This window comes from Anolis carolinensis, chromosome 4, assembly GCF_035594765.1.
Source record: "Anolis carolinensis isolate JA03-04 chromosome 4, rAnoCar3.1.pri, whole genome shotgun sequence".
Lineage (NCBI taxonomy): Eukaryota > Metazoa > Chordata > Lepidosauria > Squamata > Dactyloidae > Anolis > Anolis carolinensis.
The window spans coordinates 130,447,953-130,471,799 of record NC_085844.1 but is presented as its reverse complement, the minus strand read 5'-3'; the positions used below and the strand labels follow the sequence as shown (position 1 = coordinate 130,471,799).

The 23,847-nt window shown below is 41.1% G+C and overlaps 1 protein-coding gene and 1 long non-coding RNA gene across 4 annotated transcripts in view; one reads left to right on the top strand and one right to left on the bottom strand.

Annotated features, from left to right (window-relative positions):
• The window catches only part of LOC100562854 (dimethylaniline monooxygenase [N-oxide-forming] 2), a 27,592-nt gene extending 7,186 nt beyond the window's left edge, over positions 1-20,406 (bottom strand). Inside the window, exons 1-7 of one of the 3 annotated variants that reach the window (XM_062977804.1) lie at positions 20,327-20,406; positions 18,109-18,221; positions 13,965-14,139; positions 10,361-10,549; positions 8,335-8,497; positions 6,354-6,496; positions 5,166-5,365 (exon numbers count right to left, since the gene is read on the bottom strand). In XM_062977804.1, coding sequence (XP_062833874.1) covers positions 5,166-5,365; positions 6,354-6,496; positions 8,335-8,497; positions 10,361-10,549; positions 13,965-14,139; positions 18,109-18,152 — 914 coding nt within the window. In that variant the 5' untranslated portion in view covers positions 18,153-18,221; positions 20,327-20,406. Of the gene's footprint in view, positions 1-5,165; positions 5,366-6,353; positions 6,497-8,334; positions 8,498-10,360; positions 10,550-13,964; positions 14,140-18,108; positions 18,222-19,775; positions 20,123-20,326 lie in introns of those variants that run through there. The other 2 variants (XM_062977803.1, XM_062977805.1) reach the window with 2 other exon arrangements.
• The window catches only part of LOC134298257 (uncharacterized), a 7,768-nt gene continuing 3,968 nt past the window's right edge, over positions 20,048-23,847 (top strand). The window contains exons 1-2 of the long non-coding RNA XR_010005232.1: positions 20,048-20,336; positions 23,064-23,124. This is a non-coding gene — a long non-coding RNA (uncharacterized LOC134298257). The remainder of the gene's footprint in view (positions 20,337-23,063; positions 23,125-23,847) is intronic.

Sequence of the window (23,847 nt, the reverse complement as noted above, 5' to 3'; positions counted from 1 at the left end):
ATCTCTGTTCCAGATTTTGTAAAGGAGAGGAGAGAAGAGTGAAGCTTCAGAGACCTCTAACCCACTTTGCATTCAAGAAAGAAAGGAAGGGGAAATCAGCTCCAAATCCCCATTATTGATTGCTCTGTGAGAAAAACAAAAATAAAATTTTTCATACCCATAAAATGAGAGTGTGACTATTGTGCAATGGTAACGATTATGCAACGAAATACAGTATGTCTCTTTCGATATGCATATGTGTAGACAAAACACCAGTTCACTATTTTTCTCACAGTTTCTTTGCACTGATTATTTCTAAATATTGCAGTTATTTTATAGGTATGGGTTTTCTTGTGATATTGGAAAGCTACTGACCCACTTGAAAGCTAAAGATCCCACTTGGCCACCACACTCACCAAGAGATGCAACAAAAGCAAAACATTCCCATCACATGCACCAGCTGTGGCATGTTCCGCTTTTTCACACAAAAACTAATCAACTACATCTGCTCCAAATGCAAACAGATTACTCTGATGGAGCAGAGGATCCAACAGCTCGAGCACCGTATTAAGACCCTTAAGGACATTCAGGCACTCGAGCTCTTCTTGGACACTGCACAACACGCTGCTGTAGATCTGCAGCCTGCATCACACCAACACCACCATGACCATGATCAGGAACCTTATGGGGAGATCAACTCAAAGGTAGACAACCCTCAGGTCTGGAAGGAGGTCACTCATAGAAGGAGACACAGGACCAGGCAGCCTCCGCAGAACTCCTCTGCTCAGTTGCATTTACACAACAGATTTGAAATTCTTACATCATTAACATACAATCAGGAAACACATCTTGTGGAGGACCACAGTCTCTTAGATACCACTCAGTGGACCACCCTTGATCAATGCGCAGGGGATAGCCCTGACGGGGACAGTGCATCACCACATTCACACTTATGTAATCATGCAAATGCTCCATCCCCAATCGTACACCAGGAGCAACAGGAACATCCTTGGGAGAGTAATGGGCTCTCGGATGTATCTCAATGGATTGTCATTGATGAATGCACTGGGGATGTTGAGGAGGAGGAGGACAACACTTTACACCTACAGGATTCACTTCAACAGGAACACTCTTCAGGGGACATACACACTGTCTTGCACAAAAGGGACCCTGTCAAACCTCAAGGGAAACAGGTCTTGGTAGTAGGGGACTCCCTCCTTAGAGGAACGGAAGCCATCATTTCCAGACCGGATGGGATGGCTCGAGAAACATGCTGCCTCCCGGGGGCAAAAATACACCATATCACTCAGAGGCTCAGCAGGCTCCTAAAGCCCCATCACCCTCCCCACCTTATGTTGATTCATGTAGATACCAATGACACCGCTAGGCATACTTTTCAAAAGATCACAAATGATTTTCGAGCTCTGGGAACAAAGCTAAAACTGTATAACGTACATGTGATCATTTCATCCCTCCTCCCCGTTGTAGGGCACAGCTCTACAAGGGCCGGAAAAATAGTACAGGTCAATAACTGGCTCAGAAAATGGTGTCAAGAGGAGCATTTTGGCTTCCTTGACCATGGTCTACTCTTCCAAGAGGATGGACTACTGGCAAGTGATGGGGTGCATCTCACACAAGTAGGAAAACATCTTTTTGCACACAGACTCACAAACCTCATCAGGCGCACTTTAAACTAGATCCACTGGGGGAGGGGAACAACAGCCTGGCGGACACTATATTACCCACGACCACAGGGAACCGCCAAAAGGCTAAACGGAGGGCTGCACAAACACAGCAAGGACCAAGTACAGAGAGCACAATAATCCCAAATAAACAGCTCAAGGGGAGGTCACAGGGGCTTACATGTCTTTACACTAATGCTCAGAGCATGGGAAATAAGCAAGACGAACTCTAACTCTTAGCAGAGCACCACACATACGATGTCATAGGCATCACTGAAACCTGGTGGGATGACTCCCATCACTGGAATTTAACCATTGAGGGCTATAACCTCTTTCACAGAAATAGAACAAAGGGGAGAGGAGGGGGAGTAGCTTTATATGTCAAAAACAGTTACGTTGCAGAAGAAATGCAAGACTGTAATCCGGGAAACCAGCTTGAAAGCATCTGGATAAGAATCAAGGGAACCGGGACTCAAAAAGATCTTGTCGTGGGTGTCTACTACAGACCTCCGAGTCAGGATGAAGGACTTGATGAAGCCTTCTGTCAACAGCTGATCAAACAGGCACAAAAAAGAGATATAGTAGTCATGGGCGATTTCAATTATCCCGATATCTGCTGGAAAACAAACTCAGCCAAGAGTACAAAGTCCAACAAATTCCTCACTTGCCTTGCAGACAATTTTATGGTCCAGAAGGTAGAAGAGGCAACAAGGGGATCAGCAACTCTTGATCTAATCTTAACAAATGTGGAAGACCTGATCAATACAGTTGAAGTGGTTGGATCCTTAGGGGCAAGTGACCATGTGCTCCTGCAGTTTGCAATACAAAGGAATGCTGAAACTAAGACAAGTCAAACACGCATTCTGGACTTTAAGAGAGCTGACTTCCAAAAAATGAAGGAATTACTGAGCGGCATTCCATGGACGCCAATATTAAAAAACAAGGGAGTTAAGGATGGATGGGAGTTTTTCAAAAGTGAAATACTCAAGGCGCAAATGCAAACAGTGCCAACAAAGAAGAAAAATAAGACAAGTGCAAAGAAGCCAGAATGGATGACCAAAGAACTTCTAACTGAGCTAAAACTCAAAAGTGACATGCACAAGAAGTGGAAAAGGGGAGAAATCACCAAAGAAGAATTCAAACGTATAGCCAACTCCTGTAGGGAAAAGGTTCGCAAGGCTAAAGCGCAAAATGAGCTCAGGCTGGCCAGGGACATAAAAAACAACAAAAAAGGCTTTTTTGCTTACGTTGGTAGAAAAAGGAAGAAAAAGGAGGTGATAGGGCCACTGCAAGGAGAAGATGGGGTGATTGCGACAGGGGACAGGGAAAAGGCAGAACTGCTTAACACCTTCTTTGCCTCGGTCTTCTCACAAAAAGAAAGCCATCTTCAACCTCAGCAACATGGAATGGATGAAGGATTGAGGGAAATCCAACCCCAAATAGGCAAACAAGTTGTCCAGGAACACCTGGCTGCTCTAAACGAATTCAAGTCCCCAGGGCCAGATCAACTACATCCAAGAGTACTGAAGGAACTAGCGGAAGTTATTTCAGAACCACTGGCAATTATCTTCGAGAGTTCTTGGAGAACGGGAGAAGTCCCAGCAGATTGGAGGAGGGCGAATGTGGTCCCTATCTTCAAAAAGGGAAAAAAGAACGACCCAAACAATTACCGTCCGGTCAGCCTCACATCGATACCAGGCAAGATTCTAGAAAAGATCATTAAGGAAGTGGTCTGCGAACACTTAGAAACAAATGCGGTCATTGCTAATAGTCAACACGGATTTACCAAAAACAAGTCATGCCAGACTAATCTGATCTCTTTTTTCGATAGAGTTACGAGTTGGGTCGATACAGGGAATGCCGTGGATGTAGCCTACCTGGATTTCAGTAAGGCCTTCGACAAAGTCCCCCACGACCTTCTGGCAAACAAACTAGTAAAATGTGGGCTAGAAAATACTACCGTTAGGTGGATCTGTAATTGGCTAAGCGAACGAACCCAAAGGGTGCTCACCAATGCATCGTCTTCATTTTGGAAAGAAGTGACAAGTGGAGTGCCGCAGGGCTCCGTCCTGGGCCCGGTTCTGTTCAACATCTTTATTAACGACTTAGACGAAGGGTTAGAAGGCACGATCATCAAGTTTGCAGACGACACCAAACTGGGAGGGATAGCTAACACTCCAGAAGACAGGAGCAGAATTCAAAATGATCTTGACAGACTAGAGAGATGGGCCAAAACTAACAAAATGAAGTTCAACAGGGACAAATGCAAGATACTTCACTTCGGCAGAAAAAATGGAATGCAAAGATACAGAATGGGGGACGCCTGGCTTGACAGCAGTGTGTGCGAAAAAGACCTTGGAGTCCTCGTGGACAACAAGTTAAACATGAGCCAGCAATGTGATGCGGCAGCTAAAAAAGCCAACGGGATTCTGGCCTGCATCAATAGGGGTATAGCATCTAGATCCAGGGAAGTCATGCTCCCCCTCTATTCTGCCTTGGTCAGACCACACCTGGAATACTGTGTCCAATTTTGGGCACCGCAGTTGAAGGGAGATGTTGACAAGCTGGAAAGCGTCCAGAGGAGGGCGACTTAAATGATTAAGGGTCTGGAGAACAAGCCCTATGAGGAGCAGCTTAAAGAGCTGGGCATGTTTAGCCTGCAGAAGAGAAGGCTGAGAGGAGACATGATAGCCATGTACAAATACGTGAAGGGAAGTCATAGGGAGGAGGGAGCAAGCTTATTTTCTGCTGCCCTGCAGACTAGGACACGGAACAATGGCTTCAAACTACAGGAAAGGAGATTCCACCTGAACATCAGGAAGAACTTCCTCACTGTGAGGGCTGTTCGACAGTGGAACTCTCTCCCCTGGGCCGTGGTGGAGGCTCCTTCTTTGGAGGCTTTTAAGCAGAGGCTGGATGGCCATCTGTCGGGGGTGCTTTGAATGCGATTTCCTGCTTCTTAGCAGGGGGTTGGACTGGATGGCCCATGGGGTCTCTTCCAACTCTACTATTCTATGATTCTATGATTCTATGATTCTATGACCGCAGTGGGATGTACTTCTGAGCACACATTCACAGAATTGCTCTGTAAATTAAATATTCTCGTTTAAAAAAAAGATCAGTGTACATATGCCAGTGGAGAAGTGCTTAAGCAGTGTTTGTACATGACAATGAATTTGAGAAAAGCTAATAAATTTATGTTCATCAAGACAAGAGCAGATATTTGCATTGGTGTCTGATTCATCTTCCATGGTATGCAGTTTGATAATGGGTGTGGCATGCTTATAGCATGCTTACCAAAGTGAACCCACAAACTACACATCCGCTGGTTCACAAAGGGATCATATTGAGGCCAAGTATCTAATCCAGAGAGGGATTAAGAGGGGGGAAAGAACGAGGTGAGATTAATCCGAGGGTGGAATTGCTATAGACACCATGCAAACTTTTGCTATTGTAAACAAGGCTTTGTAGTACATATAATTTAATCCATAATAATGGCAATACCTTTGAACAGGAACCAATCCATAGTTCTCATGGTTAAACCATCGATTGAATATCTTTGCCTTCATTCTACGCACTATCCATCCTGGAAGAATCCACTGAAAGTATGTCATCAGGCGACTTCCAAAAATCATGTCAGAAGGCCAGCCAGATACTGCAACACGGCTGAGCACCCATGTTCCATTTCTGATGCTGAGAAAGACCTAAAGGGGAATCAAAGCTGAGAAGAGCATTCTTAGGGAGATATATGCAATACATAATTGATGTAATATGGCAAGGATCTGTATGAAGGGGGTGAGAAAATGGAATGGCAGCAATGATTGTTAATCAGTAGAATGCTTGAAAGAATTTATTTATAATTCTTTATTTATAATTCTTTCTTAATTTATAAGAGCATTATAAACGTGTATGACAGCTGTTGAGGTAGAGAGAGAGGCTTGATCAGAGCATGGTTTAGGGATGGGTAGGAAACCTTTTGCTTTTCTATTGACTTATCAAAATGCCCCCAAAGTCCAATATATTTGAATGTGGGTACTTCATTAAAACAGAAAAGGGTGCATCTGGTAATCTATAATTGTGAGTAATATGTTAATTTTACAGAGAAAAATGTAGGTAAGTTATTTTTTTTTTCGTGTCAGGAGTAACCGGAGTTGTTTCTGGAGTGAGAGAATTGGCCGTCTGCAAGGACATTGCCCAAGGGACGCCTGGATGTTTTGATGTTTTACCATCCTTGTGGGAGGCTTCTCTCATGTCCCCGCATGGAGCTGGAGCTGATAGAGGGAGCTCATCTGCACTCTCCCCGGGTGGGATTCGAACCTGGCAGCCTTCAGGTCAGCAACCCAACCTTCAAGTCACAAGGCTTTTATCCCCTAGGCCATCGGAGGCTTCCGTAACTAAGTTAACTAAAGTCAATACTTCCATTTGGCATACAGTATAGGTAGAACACAAACTTGTTTGTGTTTTCCTCCTGAATGTCAACTACGTGTACCATGAATTTTGACTGACCCTTACTGCTGTTTTCTAAATGTTAGGAATAATAGGAATGAACAATTTTACATGTTTGTTCTAAGAAATGCAAGTCAATACATGTAAACAACTTTGAATCCTCAAAAAAACAACAACACACAATTTAAAGGTACTGTTATGATGTGGCCGTCTTCATTCAAATCAGTGCAGCAATAAATTATTCACCTTAGCAGCTGTGCGGCAGATCTCTGAAGCAATGTCCCCTCCAGTATTCCCAGCACCAATGACAAGGACACTTTTCCCTTCAAACTCTTTTTGATCTCTGTATTCCCAGCTATGTAAATAGCGACCCTTGAACTTCTCAATTCCTGAGGAAAAGAAAGGATTTATAAACACTTCTTTCATAAAACATTTCTCACTAGGCATTAGTACAATTATTGTAACAATGGGAAATATGAAGCACTCCCAACAGCCCAAGCCTGCATTGCAGTGGCGATGAATCATGGGAGTTGCAGTTCTGTAACACCCAAAGGGCTAAGTGGTTCCTCCTTCCACCTTATTACCCTAAACTAGTGCTGTATGCAGCTGAATTTTTATGTTAATATGTAAAAGCTAAGAGGGTACTCCAAGGCCTCAGTGCCCTTGGATGACCATGCTCCTGAAAATGGTGTATTTTCATCACTAAAATACAAAATGTATTTATGTATTTATTCATTTATTTACATCACTTCTATCTTTCTCACCAGAGGGGACTCAAGGCGGCTTACAAAAGTTCTGAGTAGGTGTGTTCATTATTCATATAAACTGAATATTTGCAGACTAAAAATATCTCAACATAGAGATTTTTTTAAAAAACCATTTCAACATAAGATTCACAATTTTAATTGTGAATTTCACCAAAAATTCACAATTAAAGGGACATTGTGGGACCCAGAAACCCAATCTAGCTCTAATCATGATGACTAATGATAAAGAATACAGGAGATGCAAATCAGCATCTGGAATAGAATCATAGAGTTGGAAGAGACCTCATGGGCCATCCAGTCCAGCTCCTGCCGAAAGCAGGAAATCACATTCAAAGCACCCCCGACAAGTGGCCATCCAGCTTCTGCTTAAAAGCCTCCAAAGAAGGAGCCTCCACCACACTCCGAGGCAAACAGTTCCACTGCCAAAGAGCTCTCACAGTGAGGAACAGCTCTCACAGAAGGGCCATATAAAATGTCATGGTGGGTCAAAATGAGTTTGACATCTGATCTATTGGAAGAAGTACTTCTGATGGAACTGCCATTTAATCTGAACCCAAAGCATTCTAATCAGGTGTTATATAGAAGTACTAATGGAAGCAGGGCAATTCAAGATGTTTTGTGCCTTAAACATATAAAAATTATATCTCCTCTTATGCTAAATAGGAAATATACTTATTATAATTACCATACTTTCATTGCATAATAGTAGCACTTTGGGGGAGAAGGTGTGTGACATACATGGGGAAAAAATTCTGCCTTTATTCTCCAGTTTCAGTTTTTCTTGATTTAAATAAAATGCCTCACCTCCGAAAGGAGAGAAGGAGGAAAGATGACCCAGTCTCAAACAAACAACTCCAAAGAATCGCATTCAAGATTTTGTAAACTACCTTGGCTCAGAAAGAGGAGGGAGGAGAGAAGGGAAGGGAAAAGAGAAGCTTCAGAGACCCCCATTTTATAGTTTTTAAACTGCTTTGTCTTTGGAGAAAAATGGAAGGGAAAATCAGTTCAAAATGGGAATGTGACTGTTATGCGAGGAAAACAAAAATACAGTTTTTGCTACCCCAAAAATTGGGATGCGACTACTATACAGTAGTGACAATTATGCAATGAAATATGGTATTTGGGAAAGTGCAGAGGAGAGTTTCTCAGTCAAATCTATCTGTCTCTTATTCTACTGTACTTAATTACTACTTATTGCCTTTGTGAGAATTTCACTTTGCATCTTTGTAGAGCAACCTTTATGAATAATCAAAAACAGTAAAAGCGACATTTTTTTCTATTGCTAATTTAAGAGCCAGCTAAATGTTAGTTATACAGATATCTCTAGAATGTATTGTTTCAAAAATGTATGGGGGATTGCGGTAAAGAGTATAGTAAGAACATCAATAAAGATAAACACAGCAAAGTGACTTCCACTGACTTTTGACTACCTGTGTACATGACTTACCAAGGAAACTTACCGGGAAAGGAATCTAGTGGTAGCCTTGGCTCTGCATAACTGCCACTGCAAACCATAACAGCGTCAAAAATGGCTGATGCCTGCTGCCCATCAGTCTCAGTATGAACTACCCACTGTCCTGTGGATGCGAAATCTGGATGTTTTCTGATGCTGTATACTGTAGTCTTGTAAAAAAATCCCCAGAAAATAATAAAGCATCCTTAATTCATTAAACAGTGATACATCCTGATGGCATCCCTTGACAACCTGCTATATTTTGGCTGCCTTAGTAACACCCCCCACCCTCTTAAACCAAAATCAGAAACTCTCAAAATCAAAATAAATGTCTTGTTTATAAACAGTTACTCTGATGCTCTTTCTGCCTTTTTTAACCCGGGGGGCTTTGCACACTACACAAATATAGTGCTACTAGCTGTGTCCTGCCACACGTTGCTGTGGCCCATTGGAATTGCACTGAATAGCTCCGGGTTTTGGGGTTTTTTAGGCCCTGTGGAGATTCGTGACATGATGTTTTGTGGTTTCAACCTCGAGGCGTGGATGATGGATTGTGTTGTGAAATTTCGAGGTTGGGGGGTGTTTAGTTTTGTTGTTTTGCTCGGTGCCAGGATTCCATCACTCTTATATATATATAGATGATTCCATTTTAACCGTCATAGCCCAACATCCTATGGAAGTTCAGTATTTTATAGTTTGGGGATGAGTATTTACTATTTAGCATTTGCAGCAGAAGAGCTCTAGTGCCTCATTATTCTACATATCCCAAGGTTCCATACAATTATCACATGACAGTTAAAGTGGAAACAGTGTGCTCTTTATTTATCGTGTCAGAAGCAAATTGAGGGTGTGCTTTAATCGTGTACATTGAAAGGGCTCATGGTCTAATCTCCAGATTTTGATGGATCCTATGCAAAATGCCTGCAGTTGGCTGCCCCCTTTCCTTATTGACTGTAAACAAATGGATAAAAGCAGTAAGGGTTTATGGTGGAGTAGTACAAGAACTGCCACTGCCACAACCTCAGCCTAATCTCAGCCTTTTTTTTTTTTTTTTGGTTGTTGGTTGTGGTTGCTGCCATCCCATAAACCTACTGAAGACAGAGGGCCCATTTGCTGCTTCTGTTCTCAAATATAATATCCATGTTATTTTATAAGGTAGGGAGCACACAATGAGTAATGGGTAAAACAGTTGCGGTGTCAATTATAATAGTGAGCTTCAACCACTAAAAGCTCAAACTAGGCACATCTCATTCTCCACCATCCAATAAATCCTGTGAACTGGATTTAGGCCCGGGCTGTGGCGCAAGCTGGTGAGCAGCCAGCTGAGACCAATCACTCTGAACTCTGGTCATGAGTTCGAGGCCAGCTCGGAGCCTGCATTTGTCTTGTCTTTGTTCTATGTCAAGGCATTGAATGTTTGCCTATATGTGTAATGTGATCCGCCCTGAGTCCCCTTTGGGTTGAGGGCGGAATATAAATGCTTTAAATAAATAAATAAATAAACTTCAGTGTTTTGAGAGAACCTTTGGAGCTCAGTAGCTGAGGTGATTTGGAGTTTTTTGGGGTTTGCTTGTGCTGCCTGGATGACTGTGTTTTGTTTTATTTCTTTTTGGTGATATGCTCTCCCAGAGCATACAGTCTAAAAAAGGCAGAGCTTCTGCTGAGTGACTACTTAGTTGGAGGGGGTCACAGCCACTAACTCTATACAGGCTATCCCCAGGTTACAAACAAGATAGATTCTGTAGGTTTGTTCTTAAGTTGCATTTGTGTGTAAGTTGGAACAGGTACATTTTTAAAGTGTAACTCCAGCCAAAGAAATATAGATAAACAGACAGACAGATGGATGAGCTTTGAATAGTATAGGGAAAGGTTTGTTCAGTTGGAACTCTGAACAAACTTCTGAGGATGCTTGCTACAGATGCAGGTGAAACATTAAGAGAGAATGCTACTAGAACATGGCCATACAGGCCGAAAAACTCACAGCAACCCAATATCATGTTTCTTGGAAAATACGTAACATTTGTTCTCCTCACCTTAAACTGTATATGGTCCAGAAGCTGGAAATGTTCTGCATATGCCCTGAGATACTTCAGGAGGACAGAATGGTGTAGATAGTTTGGGCAATCCTCTGGGAATGGGAAGTCACTGAAGCAAGTCATTTCCTTGGAGGTATTGGTTATCACCGATCTGTACACAGTGTTTCTTCCCCTTTCAGGAATTTCCTGTGCATTCAGACAATTACAAGGAACAATAAAAAGGCCTTCTAAAACCTGTGGCACAGGTTGAGTCTCCCTAATTAAGAAATCTAAAATCCCCAAAACTGAAACTTTTGCACAAAGGTGAAAGGGTCGATTGCTCACTGAGTTTTTCTTCAAGGAGAAACTATCTAGATTTATGTCTTCGTAATTTGAGAAATTCTGGTGGGGACTATTTTCTCTTAGTGATCCACAGCAATAAGATAGTGTCATAAGATACAATATCAATGTCAATGAATGTTTTCTAAGTAACACGTAGCTGACTCTCAAGGTTCTACATTCCATAGGGACCTTACAACATGGGTATTCCAATGCACATTTGCAAATGATTAGGCCTCTGTCTATAATTGCCCAAACTTAATTAACTGTCAGATTGAACTCAGCACTTTGCCCCCAGCCCTGGCCCTACAGTTTATTTTTGCACAAGCCTATGCCCAGCCCCCGCCCTCTCTAATCTTGATACGCCACTATTGTCCTGGTTTTGTTTATTGAGATTGGTTTTGATTTATTGTATTCATGTTTTTATACTTTATTGTTTAACTGTTTAATTAGCTTGTTTTATGTTTATTGCATTTTAATGTGTTTTTATATGGTTAACTCTGTTATTATTGGGCTTGGTCCCATTCGTAAGCTGCCCCTAATCCCTTTGGGGAGGTGGAGGCGGGTTATAAAAATAAAGTTATTATTACAGGGTCTGTCTGGAAAGGCCCTCAGTTATTCTGATTTAGTGTTGCTACATCTGCAAAGTTTTATATCTATATAATATTATGTAATACCAAAAAAGATTTATTTATTTTTTTAGAATTAAGGTGTCTTAAGATGTTTTTTGCAATAACTGTCCTAGGGTCCTTCTACACTGCCCTTTACCCCAGGATCTGATCCCAGATTATTTGCTTGAAACTGGAATGTGTGAGTCCTCACTGCCAGATAATCTGGGATAAACAGATAATCTGGGATCAGATCCTGGAATATAGGGGTAATGTGGAAGGGCCCCCACTTGCAATAATTTCTAGCTTCGCTTACTGTAGTATCAGTCTTCTCTTATGTTTCCTCCTTGTTGACACTGTTTGCAATTGTGCCTTCAGAATTTCACTTTTAAGAAAATCCCATCCATCATTAACTCCCTTCTCTTTTAGTATTCCTATCCATGGGATCACCCTCAGTATTTCCCTAAATTCCAGAAGTCAGTTCTCCTAAAGTCTAGAATGCATGTCTGGCTTCTCTTAGTTTCCCCATTCCTTTGTATTACAAACTCCAGGAGAATGTGGTCAATTCCTCCTAAGGTTCCCACCACTTCCCCTCCATTAAGCACCATTAAGTTGGTTAGGATCAGATCCAGAATAGTTGATCATCTTGTTGCCTCTTTCAACAGTTTTAAACAACATAAACATACTAATAGTTCAATGGGAAGTGTGGGCCTGCTTTTGGTTCATGAGATTGTCAGGTTCATTAGAATTGTGGTTGTGTATGACTTCATAGTAGTTTCAGACTTAGGGTAACCCTAAGTCTAAAGTTTAGGGCGGGTGATGGGTAAATGACCTTAGACAGCCTTCAATTGCGGAACCTTATTCTGGACAATAAAATTGTCTGCAAAGCAAGTGAGGAATTTGTTGGATTTTCTACTCTTGGCAGAATTTGTTTTCCAACAAATATCAGAATAGTTCAAATCTCCCATTACTATTATATCTCTTCTTTCTGCATTGTTTGGTCACCTGTTCAAGGAAGCCCACAGTGGACCAGTGGGTTAAACCCTTGTGCCAGCAGGACTGGTGACTTGAAGGTTGGGTTGCTGACCTGAAGGTTGCCAGTTCGAATCCAACCCAGGGAGAGCATGGATGAGCTCCCTCTATCAGTTCCAGCTCCATGCAGGGACATGAGAGAAGCCTCCCACAAGGATGGTAAAAACATCAAAACATTTGGGCATCTCCTGGGCAACATCCTTGAAGACAGCCAATTCTCTCACACCAGAAGCAACTTGCAGTTTCTCAAGTCGTTCCTGACATTAAAAAAAACTATTCAAGGAAACCTTTGTTCAGGGTCTTCAGTCTGGCTTGGAGGTCTGTAGTAAACCCCCACAACTACATCTTTTTTAGTTTTCAATCCCTTAACTCTTTTATATATGCTCTTAATCTGGTTGCCAGGATTGAGGTCCTGCATCTCTTGACATATAATGTTACTCCAGGTCTATTTCTCTAAAATATGTTATAGTCCTCCATTACTGCATTCCAGTTATAGGACTCATCCTACCAGTTTTCAGTTATGCATATTGCATCGTAACTGTTGTGCCAAGACTTCTAATTCATCTTGTTTATTTCCCATACTCTGTACATTAGTGTAGAGATATCTAAGCTCATGGGACATTCCCCCTAGCTGTTTATTTGAGTTTATTCTCCTCTCACTGTTTGGTACTTGTTCTGTTTGTCTAACAGTCTCTTTAGCCTTTGAGCTGTTGCCTATGGGCCCTGATAAACTAGTGTTCCCAAGTGTATTGACTCACACACACAACTCAATTATAAACTCTGCCTGATCAGGTTTGTGTGTCTCTCAGCAAAAAAGATCCTGCCAACTTCTGTGAGATGCAACCCATCCCATGCCACATGCCCATCTTCCTAGAAAAGCAGATCACGATCCAGAACCAATCTTTTTTGTTAAGCAGAGAGATAGTTGCTAACTTTCACTGCATCTTGCTCTTAGGAATCAGTTTAATCATTGTTGTATCTCATGTTCCTGGATTTTTTTTCTTTTACAATATTAAATTATACATTTGTTGTATTGGCAACAAATTGTTAGGACAGAATAAGGAGAAGTGGAATGATTTCTGATTGACAAGGCTGCATTTTAATGCCATATGAGGAACATATTTTATATAAAGTGGGATTAGACTTGAAGGATGAAGGCATGAAAAAATGGAAGGAGGAACACTAACCATTTAAGATATAATTAAGATATATCTCCCTATGGAGATAAAAAGTGGAGTATTAATAAACATACTAAGATACCACTTAATCATCTCAAAGATATCATTTTTATATATGCAACTTTCCCAGTTTCAATTTCCCAGAAGAAATATCCCCGTTTATATCCTGAGATATATCCTGGCAGTGATGTTTCCTATTTAAACTATGTAATAAGTTTGGTATATGGTCCCATAGGCACAAAGTTCTAATTTAGTTCCATTCTTCTTTCTGATTTTTCTTGCAGTTATACAGGACTTTCCTTCCTGTTGTTTTTTTTTTCAGTATAACTTTCCTTCCAAGTTATACAGACCTTTTTAAAGTTATCATTACACCAGGTAGAAATTAACTTTGCATTTGGTGAAATGTTTTTGGAATTATTTCAGTACTTGAACTTTAAAGATTTCAATTGAGTTCATGTCACTTACTGTGAATTGCCAGAGACCTCCAATTCCATCACTCTTCTCAAAGCAGGTAGGCTCCAGTCCTTCACTCAGGCAGCATTTGATGGAGGCCAGTCCACTCACACCTGCCCCAATAATTGCTACTTTTAGTACCATGGTCTCTGGTGTCAAGAAAAAGGCCTTTTCTATACAACTGTCCCTAAAAGAAGGAGCTAAAATTAGCTCTCAGGACAACAACAAGCCAATCTTTCTATGCAATTGCAGTACAAAGTTCATTACAGTACACTGGGGCTTGCACTGTTTCTGACAGCTTCCTGTTATAATTTCCTCAATAAATTGTTATTGCTCAATCCAGAGAAAGTTCTGAGACACATATTTAACAATAAATCTGGCAAATTCAAGGCTGGGATGTAGTCGGGAACTTTTTTGTATTTCTAACACCATCCTTTCCCATATGTTTAGAATTGGTGTATTTCTTGTTTGCTAGATTTTGGCATGCTACCTAGTTTGGATCATCAAATGTTCAATAAATTCTCTAGCCCTTCTGGACGGCAAAATGTTGTTTTGTGAGAGAAGCAATCCTGTTGTTGCCTTTCGATGTCTGGCCAATGAGAGAGAAGTCTCAGGGCCCTTCCACACAGCCATATAACCCAGAATATTTAGGCAGAAAATGCCATAATATCTGCTTTGCACTGGGTTATCTGAGTCTACACTGCCATATATTCCAGTTCAAAGTAGATAATGTGGGATTTTATTCAGCTGTGTGAAAAAGGCTTTCAGGTTTCATAAAGGTTCTAATCATCCACTCATCGAATACACATTTCAGTTTGATGAGAAATCCAGGTCTGTGTGTGGAGACATCAAAGCCCATACACAGAAAGTGATGGAAATCAGCTATCAGAATGGCCAAGGCAGGAGTCCCCAAACTAAGGCCCACGGGCCACATGCAGCCCTCCAAGGTCATTTACCTGCTGCCTGTCCTAACATTTAGACTTAGGGTCACCCTAAATCTAAAATGACTTGAATGCACACAACAACAACAACAACAACAACAACAACAACAACAACCCTAATTAACTTGACTATCTCATCAGCCAAAAGCAGGCCCACGCTTCCCATTCAAATACTGGTGATGAAGGTGTATTGGGAAAATATAATACTTGTATTGGAAACTATATATTGAATGTAATCATATTAGAAATAGGAATAGGAGAATATGTAATCACAAGCAGAATGTGTGCATATAGCCCCAAAATACACTTTGCCTAGCAAGATCCAGCAGAGACCAAAGTTCACCCTAAGTGCCAGAGACATATGTCAAGTGTCAACAAGAATAGATAAGCTAATGGACAAAAGACAAATTAAGGCTTTTTGGGATGTCAAGATAAGACCTGGCGCCATGTAGGAGTGCTAATGACTCTCTGACAAGCTAAGATAGGGGGGAATTCCTTAATTAATGGATCCCTGAGAGCCTAGATAGGAATTCCTTAGATATGGCCTAAGATATGGCCTCTTACCTAAGGGTAAGAGGTCTTGAAAGTAGCCTATATTTTAAGAAAATGCAAAAGTAGCTTTCAGTAAAGTGCAAAGTAAGACTTTTTTGACACTAATTGGTGGTGGATAATGCCTATATGACGTAGATAGAGGAAGGCAAAAATAGTATATAAGGACCTGTGTTTCTTTGTTCTGTACCTTCACTTTCCTGATTACAGGGGAAGGTCCTTTTTTATTGCTTATTCTCTTTGGCCACTGAGAATAAACGTCTTTTTTCTACATCCACCGGTACTCTCTTTGTCTCATTACCTCAAACTTTTGTCTGCCATTTCACTGGTAAATTTATGTTGGTGAAAATTGTTCATTTTAAATTTTGCATTGTTATTTCACATATATATATTGCACTACAAATAAAATATGTGCAGTGTGCCTTGGGGTTTTTTTTTTATCCCCCAACAGTCTGAGGAATAATGAACCAGCCATGTGCTTAAAAGGTTTGAAGACCCCTGGGCTAAGAAATGAATAAATGCATGTATGGTCATCTGTTCTAGGAATGCTTAGAGGTCTGTAGTAGACGCCCCACAATGACATCTCTAGGTTTTTTTTTCTCCCTTAGGGTCTTTTCAGGCAGGCCCTATATCCCAGAATCTGATCCCAGGTTTCCTGCTTTAAACTGGATTATATGAGTCGGCGCTGCCAGATAATCTGGGCTAAACAAAAAAACCTGGGATCCAATCCTGGGATATAGGGTCTGTCTGGAAGGGCGCTTAATCTTTACCTAGATCAGTGGTTCTCAACCTGGGGTCCCCAGATGTTTTTGGCCTTCAACTTCCAGAAATCCTAACAGCTGGTAAACTGGCTGGTATTTCCCAGCCCCAAAGTATAGAAACCTACATATTTGATTTCTTTGCTGTGACTTGCCTTGGGAGACAGAGCAACACAGATGGCCTAAAAAGAGAATCTGGAGAAACTTCATAGATATAGTGCTTTTACTTACTCCAGCTGGCATGACAAGTATACGTTACACAAACACACTTATAATCTGTTTGCTTATTCCATAGCTGGGAAATGTGGTAACAAATGTTGTCAACATGTCGGAAGGGCATACGGTGAGATCTGCAAACCTTATCTGTCTATGAACTTAGCACAATACAAGAACTGTGTATGTGTGTGTGCATGCATGCGCATGTGTATACATATACTGTACATGTGCAGCCACAGCATGGGGCCATAGCTAATGAGAGAACGATTGCTAATGCAACCTTGGATAAATGCTTGCTGTAACTCTTAGATCTCAGGAATGTAATTTTGGGTTCCCAGACAGGACAAATATGTCAAGTGGTTGGTATTTTACTGAAGATCTCAAGAGTGTTTTAAAACACACAAAAAGCATTTATATCATCTCAAATTGCTTTCTGCTAATTCTCAGTGCTAGCTTCAACATGTTGTTCTTACTTTGAACAGATTTTTAAAAAATGTTTTGCCATATCAGATCATCATGTTTCCTTAAAAAGAAACTTTCTTAGCATCACTGAAATGACACACACATAATTGCATTCAGAGGGTGGAAAATCACCTCTCAAACCATAGGACCAGTTTAGCAAACTATGGGCCCATCTACATGGACAGCAAAACCTGAATTGTGTTGGCTTTTTTTTGTACTGTATATTGGCATTGAATTTTGCCAGATTGTGAGCCTCCCTGAGTCCCTTCAAGTGAGAAGGGCAGCATAGAAATGATGGAAATAAATAAATAAATAAATAAAATAGGGCCAGAAGTCACTCTGGGCATCCAGATGACATCCAGGAACTTCCAGATGCTAATGCTTAACCCAATTTTACCATACATTGGCAGAAGTCGAAGAATGCTCCAGGGTTGCTAGAAAAGTCAAAAATAATAAAGGACATTTCTCTCCACAGTTGGCCTTTTCTATCCCCTGGGCTTTAGTACCAGGACCTCTCTATAGATACCAAAATCTATGGATGTTTAAGTCCTTTTATATACATTACTATAGTAAAATATAAAATGGCAAAATCAAAATTTTGGTACTGTTCCATTATCCAGGTGGAGGCCACTAGGGGGTGCTAGAGAGAGAAGGATAGTTCATTTTACAGGGAGGCCGTTGAAAGAGAAAAACAATTTATCCTCTTTTTGCCGATTATTCCCCCTCCCCCTTTCCCATATCATAAACGAGGGTTGTTTCCATAATCGGGACATGGGTGGGGCAAATAACAGGAAAAAGCTAGAATTGATTATACTCCTTATTTATTTATTTTATTTACTTCACTTCTATCCCGCTCTTCTCACCCCACAGGGGACTCAGAGCGGCGTGAACCCACCCTCCACCCTGTTAAATGGACTATCCTTCTCGCTCTAGTACCCTTAGTGTCCTTTGCCTGGATAATAGAACAGTACCAATTTTTTTTAATGTTTTGTAAAAATGACATGGATGGTTGAATCTGTGGATGGAGAATCTATGGATACTGAAGGCCAATGATATGGCCACTGCATGGAGAATATTGTGAAATGTTACTGTGATGGAGAGAGAATGGGACATCTTAACATAATCTCTTCTTCTAAAATGAAATCCTTACTGCACCTGTTGAATATAGCCAACTGGTAAAATTAGGGACTGTAGCCCCAAATAGGTAAAAATGTAATGCAGAATGCCTACCTGTTTAAAATAAATCCAAGTCCCCAAAATCTGATGTACTTCATCCAGCAATACTAAAGGATGTAATCCGTGGTACAAGCAAACTCCAGCTTAGGGGTCAAAGCTCCCAAAGTCTAGAAATGAGATTTAAGACAACAGAGTTGATCACTGTACAACAGAAGCTGTTAGATTTGAGCAGTGAATATTTCACAGTATATCTATGGGTGAAGCAATTTGAATTAGTCCATGGATTTTCAACCCTTTGCGAGTTGGGAACAAAGGTCCCTTGCATGGGTCTTTCCACCATCAACTCATTAAAACAAATCATTCCAGATAACTCCTCACACCAGAGTTCTCATGGGAATACCCTTGAAACCATTTATTATTCATTTATTTATTTACAGTATTTATACCCCACCCATCTCACCTCAAAGGGGACTCAGAGCGGTTTAGAGAACACATACAGCAAGCATTCAGTGCCGTTATACAATTAACAAGGACAGACAACACAAACATAAGAAGGGCATTTCCCCCCTCTTATGTCCAGCATCTTGGAGGCTGTGCTCGACTCCAGCCATGGGGGGTGCTGTCACTCCATCTCCATGCCGAGCAGCTTTGTCATCCTTAGACATCCTCACAATCTGTGTCCTTAAGGGCACCTTTATTACCTCCCCGCTATAAGCGGTATCTATTTATCTACTCACATTTCTGCTTTCAACCTGCTAGGTGGGCAGGTGAGCTGGGGCTGACGGCATGTGCTCACTTCAACCCAGTATCGAACTGCTGACCTTTTGATTGGCAAGATTTTCTGCAGCACAGCAGTTTAGTCTGCTGGGCTAAGCCTGTCCCCTTTTACCAATTAATACGTCCCTCTGCAAGCCATAAATATACCAGACATAGATAAACACTTCCTAGCTAATGGAGAAAAGTACCATTCTCTAGCACAGTGGTTCTCAACCTGGGGGTCCCCAGATGTTTTGGCCTTCAACTGCCAGAAATCCTAACAGCTGGTGAACTGGCTGGGATTTCTGGGAGTTGTAGGCCAAAACACCTGGGGACCCACAGGTTGAGAACCACTGCTCTGACAGCCTCCAAATAGCAAGCAAATACTAGAATAGTTATAGCATGACACTTCACATGATTCAGTGCCCATAATATATAGTACATACAAAAAAGAATGAACATGAACATGAGATTATGTCATGCTCCTGACGTAATTTCAGAGCCACTGCTGAGCCTCTTTGAGAACAATTGGAGAACAGGAGTAGTCCCAGCAGATTAGAAGAGGAAAAATGTTGTCCCTACCTTCAAAATATGAGGGGGAGGGGGGAGAGACTTGAGCAACTTGACATCAGTACCAGAAATCTCTTTAGAAGGGAAATGGTTGACTGATAAAGATTTGTTAATATTGGATAATGACCAATATAAGTTAAAGGCGAAAGAGGAGTTAATGACGGAAGGGTTCCCAATGCAGTGGTTTGCCCATAGACAAATCACAGAGCAGTTTAAGATTGCTAAAACGTATTTGGATTTGTAACAGTTAAACCAGAATTTGAAAATCTATTTATTCGGGGGGTGATCACCTGATTGCAAAAATGTGCAAATTGTTTTTAAACTATGTTAAGATATGAACTGGAGGAAGAATAAGTGAAAGACAATATGGTTAAATAGACTCAAAATGTACTTACACAAAATCAGCTGGAATAAAAGGCAAGGGTGTGGACAAGGAGCTTGAACTTTACTCTGAGTAATTACCGTATTTCTTTGCGTAACAGTTGCCACCATGTAATAGTCACACTTCCATTGGTATTTTTGTGTTTCTTGCATAATAGCCACAGAGCCATGTGGGGCTGTTTTCCCCTTCTTTCCTTTTTTTTCTCCAAAGACAAGGCAGTTTAAAAACTATGGAATGGAAGTCTCTGGAACTCCGCTCTTCCCTCCTCCCTCTGAGCAAGGCGGTTGAAATGGAGGCCTCTGGAACTCAGATCTCCCTCTTTCCCCTTTTCACTAAAGAGCTCTATTTCAGATTTGGTAAACTGCCTTGCCTTTGGAGATAAAAAGAAGGAAGGGGGAATCTTTCCTCCTCCTTCCTACTTTCTCCAAGGCAAGGCATTTTTAAACAAACAGAAAGGGAGCTGCTTATTTGAGGTTGGTTCATACATTGTCCTCTCCTAACTTAGAGATAAGGCAGTTAACAACCCAGAAACTGAAGAATCAAAGGAATATTTTCCAGCTTTACCATCAGACAGGTATGAGATGCAGGGCTGAGAAACATCTCTTGATGCTGCTGCTGGTGGTGGTTGGGGGAGGTTCTAACTGTCACTAGCTCTGCATGGCTACAGCATCAATTCCTGGAGCTACGTGTAGAGAGGGGAGACAAATAGGGTGTAGTACAGTGGTTCTCAACCTGTGGGTCTCCAGGTGTTTTCATCTCCAACTCCCAGAAATCCCAGCCAGTTTACCAGCTGTTAGAATTTCTGTTAGTTGAAGGCAAAACATCTGGGGACCCATAGGTTGAGAACCACTGCTGTAGTGGAAGAGGCATCACAAAATGACTGTGCTGCTTTAGGCCAGTGGTTCTCAACCTGTGGGTCCCCACAGGTTGAGTTGTTTTGGCCTATAACTCCCAGAAATCCCAGCCAGTTTACCAGCTGTTAGAATTTCTGGGAGTTGAAGGCCGAAACATCTGGTGGAGAACCATTGCTTTAGGCAAACCTTGCCAGTCCCAGAGTCATTTGAGAACATTTTTAGAGACTTTGTTAAAGTTTGGATCAGGCTGTTTGTGTGAGTTGACTGGAGGCTTGCTTGTGTCCTTGCTCATTAGTGTTCCATTATTCTGGTGTGAATAGTCTCAGGCCATCTGCCTGAGCAACTGGTCTTAAGAGGGCATAGAACAGGCCTGCGGGCCAGATGCAGCCCTCTAAGGTCATTTACCCAGCCCCTGCCCTAAACTTTAGACCAGGGGTCTCCAAACTTTTTAAACAGGGGGCCAGTTCACGGTCCCTCAGACCGTTGGAGGGCCGGACTATAGTTGAAAGAAAAAAAACCATAAACAAATTCCTATGCGCACTGCACATCTCTTATTTTGAAGTAAAAAAAACCAAACGGGAAGGAATACAGCCTCAATGTTAATCATAATCATAATCATAATAAAAATAATAAGGAGGGATGGAAGAGACACTTTGGGCCATCTTGTCCAACCCCCTTCTACCTTTGTGCACCAAAAGCACAAGCAAAGCACCCCTCACAGATGGCCACCCAGCCTCAATGTTGTTCATCATCATCATTATCATCGTCATCATACATCACACAGTCCTAAATGCCAGGGAAGTGTTCAACTTGTGATTTTGTGATACGAAATCCAACACATATATATATAGTTTGCTGTATTATACTGTGTCTTTGTGCCAATAATAATAATAATAATAATAATAAGAAGAAGAAGAAGAAGAAGAAGGATTGGAAAAGACCCCTTGGGCCATTTATTCCAACCCCCTTTTGCCTTGTGCACCAAAAGCACTGGCAAAGCACCCCTTAGTAAATTATTAATTAAATAATAATTAAAATTATTATAAACAAGCAAAGCTTTAGAAAATTATTATAAACAAGCAAAGCTTTAGAAGGCATGCAACAGGTGAGGGAGGAGGCGGGAAAGGCAGAGGAAGAAGGAGCCACCATCATGGGGGGCCGCATGTGGCCCCCGGGCCTTAGTTTGGGGACCCCTGCTTTAGACTTACCCTGTTTCCCCTAAAATAAGACATCTCCAGAAAATAAGACCTACTAGAGGTTTTGCTGAATTGCTAAATATAAGGCCTCCCCCGAAAGTAAGACCTAGCAAAGTTTTTGTTCGGAAGCATGCAGGATCGGTAAATGTTGTACATGGAAATATTGGTAGTAACAAGAAATTTTTGATAGGATTCACAGTTTGTCTGGTTATGCTGGTTTATGATGACAACTACTGTACAGTATATAATAAATGTTCATTTTTTTTGTTCATCAATAAATGTGAATTCTTCTTCATGAAAAAATAAGACATCCCCTGAAAATAAGACCTAGAGCATCTTTGGGAGCAAAAATTAATATAAGACACTGTCTTATTTTCGGGGAAACACGGTAGGGTCTTAGGGTCTCCTGAAGTCTGAACCTAATTGAAGGCACACAACATTAAACAAAAGCAGGCCCATACTTCCTATTGGAATACTGGTAAGTTTACATTGGTTAAAATTGCTCTTTGCTTTAAATTCTTTCTTTTCTTTTTCTACAAATAAGATATGTGCAGTGTGCATACAAATTCATTCATGTTTCATCCTCCCAACAGTCTGTGAGACTGTGAACTGACCCTATGCTTAAAAAGTTTGAGGACCCCTGATATAGATGAACTGCATACAAGGTGGGTTGGGGAAGGAGCTAACAGTGACTAGCTCTCAATATAGATACAGTACCAGTGCCTGGAGCAAGCTGGTAAGACAAATAGTTTTTTGGCAGTCGAGGCCCACTTTTGTTTTGTTCTCTGCTTAAAAATGGATGATGTGGTAGCTCATGCAGTCACCTGAAGCAGCTGTGGAATGTTTGTATTTTTGCCCAAGTATCTGAGTATATTTATAGCAAGTGAGAAGGAGTCACTCCCCAAACACAGGGGTAGGCACTTGGAGAAAGGTAACACATAGAGTAGAAGGACCAGGAATTATTTTGTAAGTCTGGAGCTACATAATTAATTTGAAGCTTTGCCCAGTTTGTTTTTACTCCTTCTACTTGGACGCCAAAACCATGTTTTACTGTGATTATCATTTTAAACTTTTATTATGTTTACAGTGTTAAAATTTTAATATTTATGTCTGTATTTTCTGATATTTTATTTTGGTTTGCTGTTTTTATCCGGGCTTGGCCCCATGTAAGCTTCCCAAGTCCCTTCAGGGAGATGGAGGCGGGGTATAAAAATAAAATATTATTATATTATTATTATTATTATTTTCTAGCATCAGTGATGAAGCAGAACAGCAAGAAATAGAACGGCGCTTGTCCTCAAGGAATGTGCAGGTACTCCTGGAAGAGATACCAACCACTTCAAATCACCACATTTATTAAATTCCAGTCATACACTTCAGTAGTAATAACCCATTGTGTTCATCACATGAGGTTGGGTTCAAATGTAGGGTAGAGCATTCCTTCTGTGCCTAAACATTGGGAACAGCTATCTTTTCATACGTTTCGAAAATGGCCAATTCTGTAATGTGATGACATTTGTTCTCAGGTTTAAAATTTGTGGAAATGCTCTGAGGAAAAGGGGGGTGGCCTCTGATTTCTCCTTTAAAAGGACAAGATGTGGTTGTAAATAACACTCTGCTGAGGGGAACAGAAGCAGTGATTTGTGTACCTGACAGGATGACCTGAGATATGTGCTGTCTCCCTGGAGTAAGAATCTGAGATGTAACAGAGAGGCTTACAAGGCTTGCCAACCCACTGACTGTTACCCTTTCCTTTTGGTCCAGGTGGGAACCAATGACACTGTAAAACATAGCCTTCCGAAGGTCACAGGGAAATATGAGGCTATGGGTATGAAGCTGAAAGATTTTGATGACCAGATTATCATTTTGTCTCTTCTCCCAGTTAACGGACATAGTCCAGGAAGAAAGAGAAAGTTAATAAAAATTAATATCTGGCTTCATAGATCATGCCACCGGAAACAATTTGGCTTCTTGGACCATGATCTGAGATTTAACAAAGTACAGCTTCTTGCATGGGATGGCTTGCACCTTATAG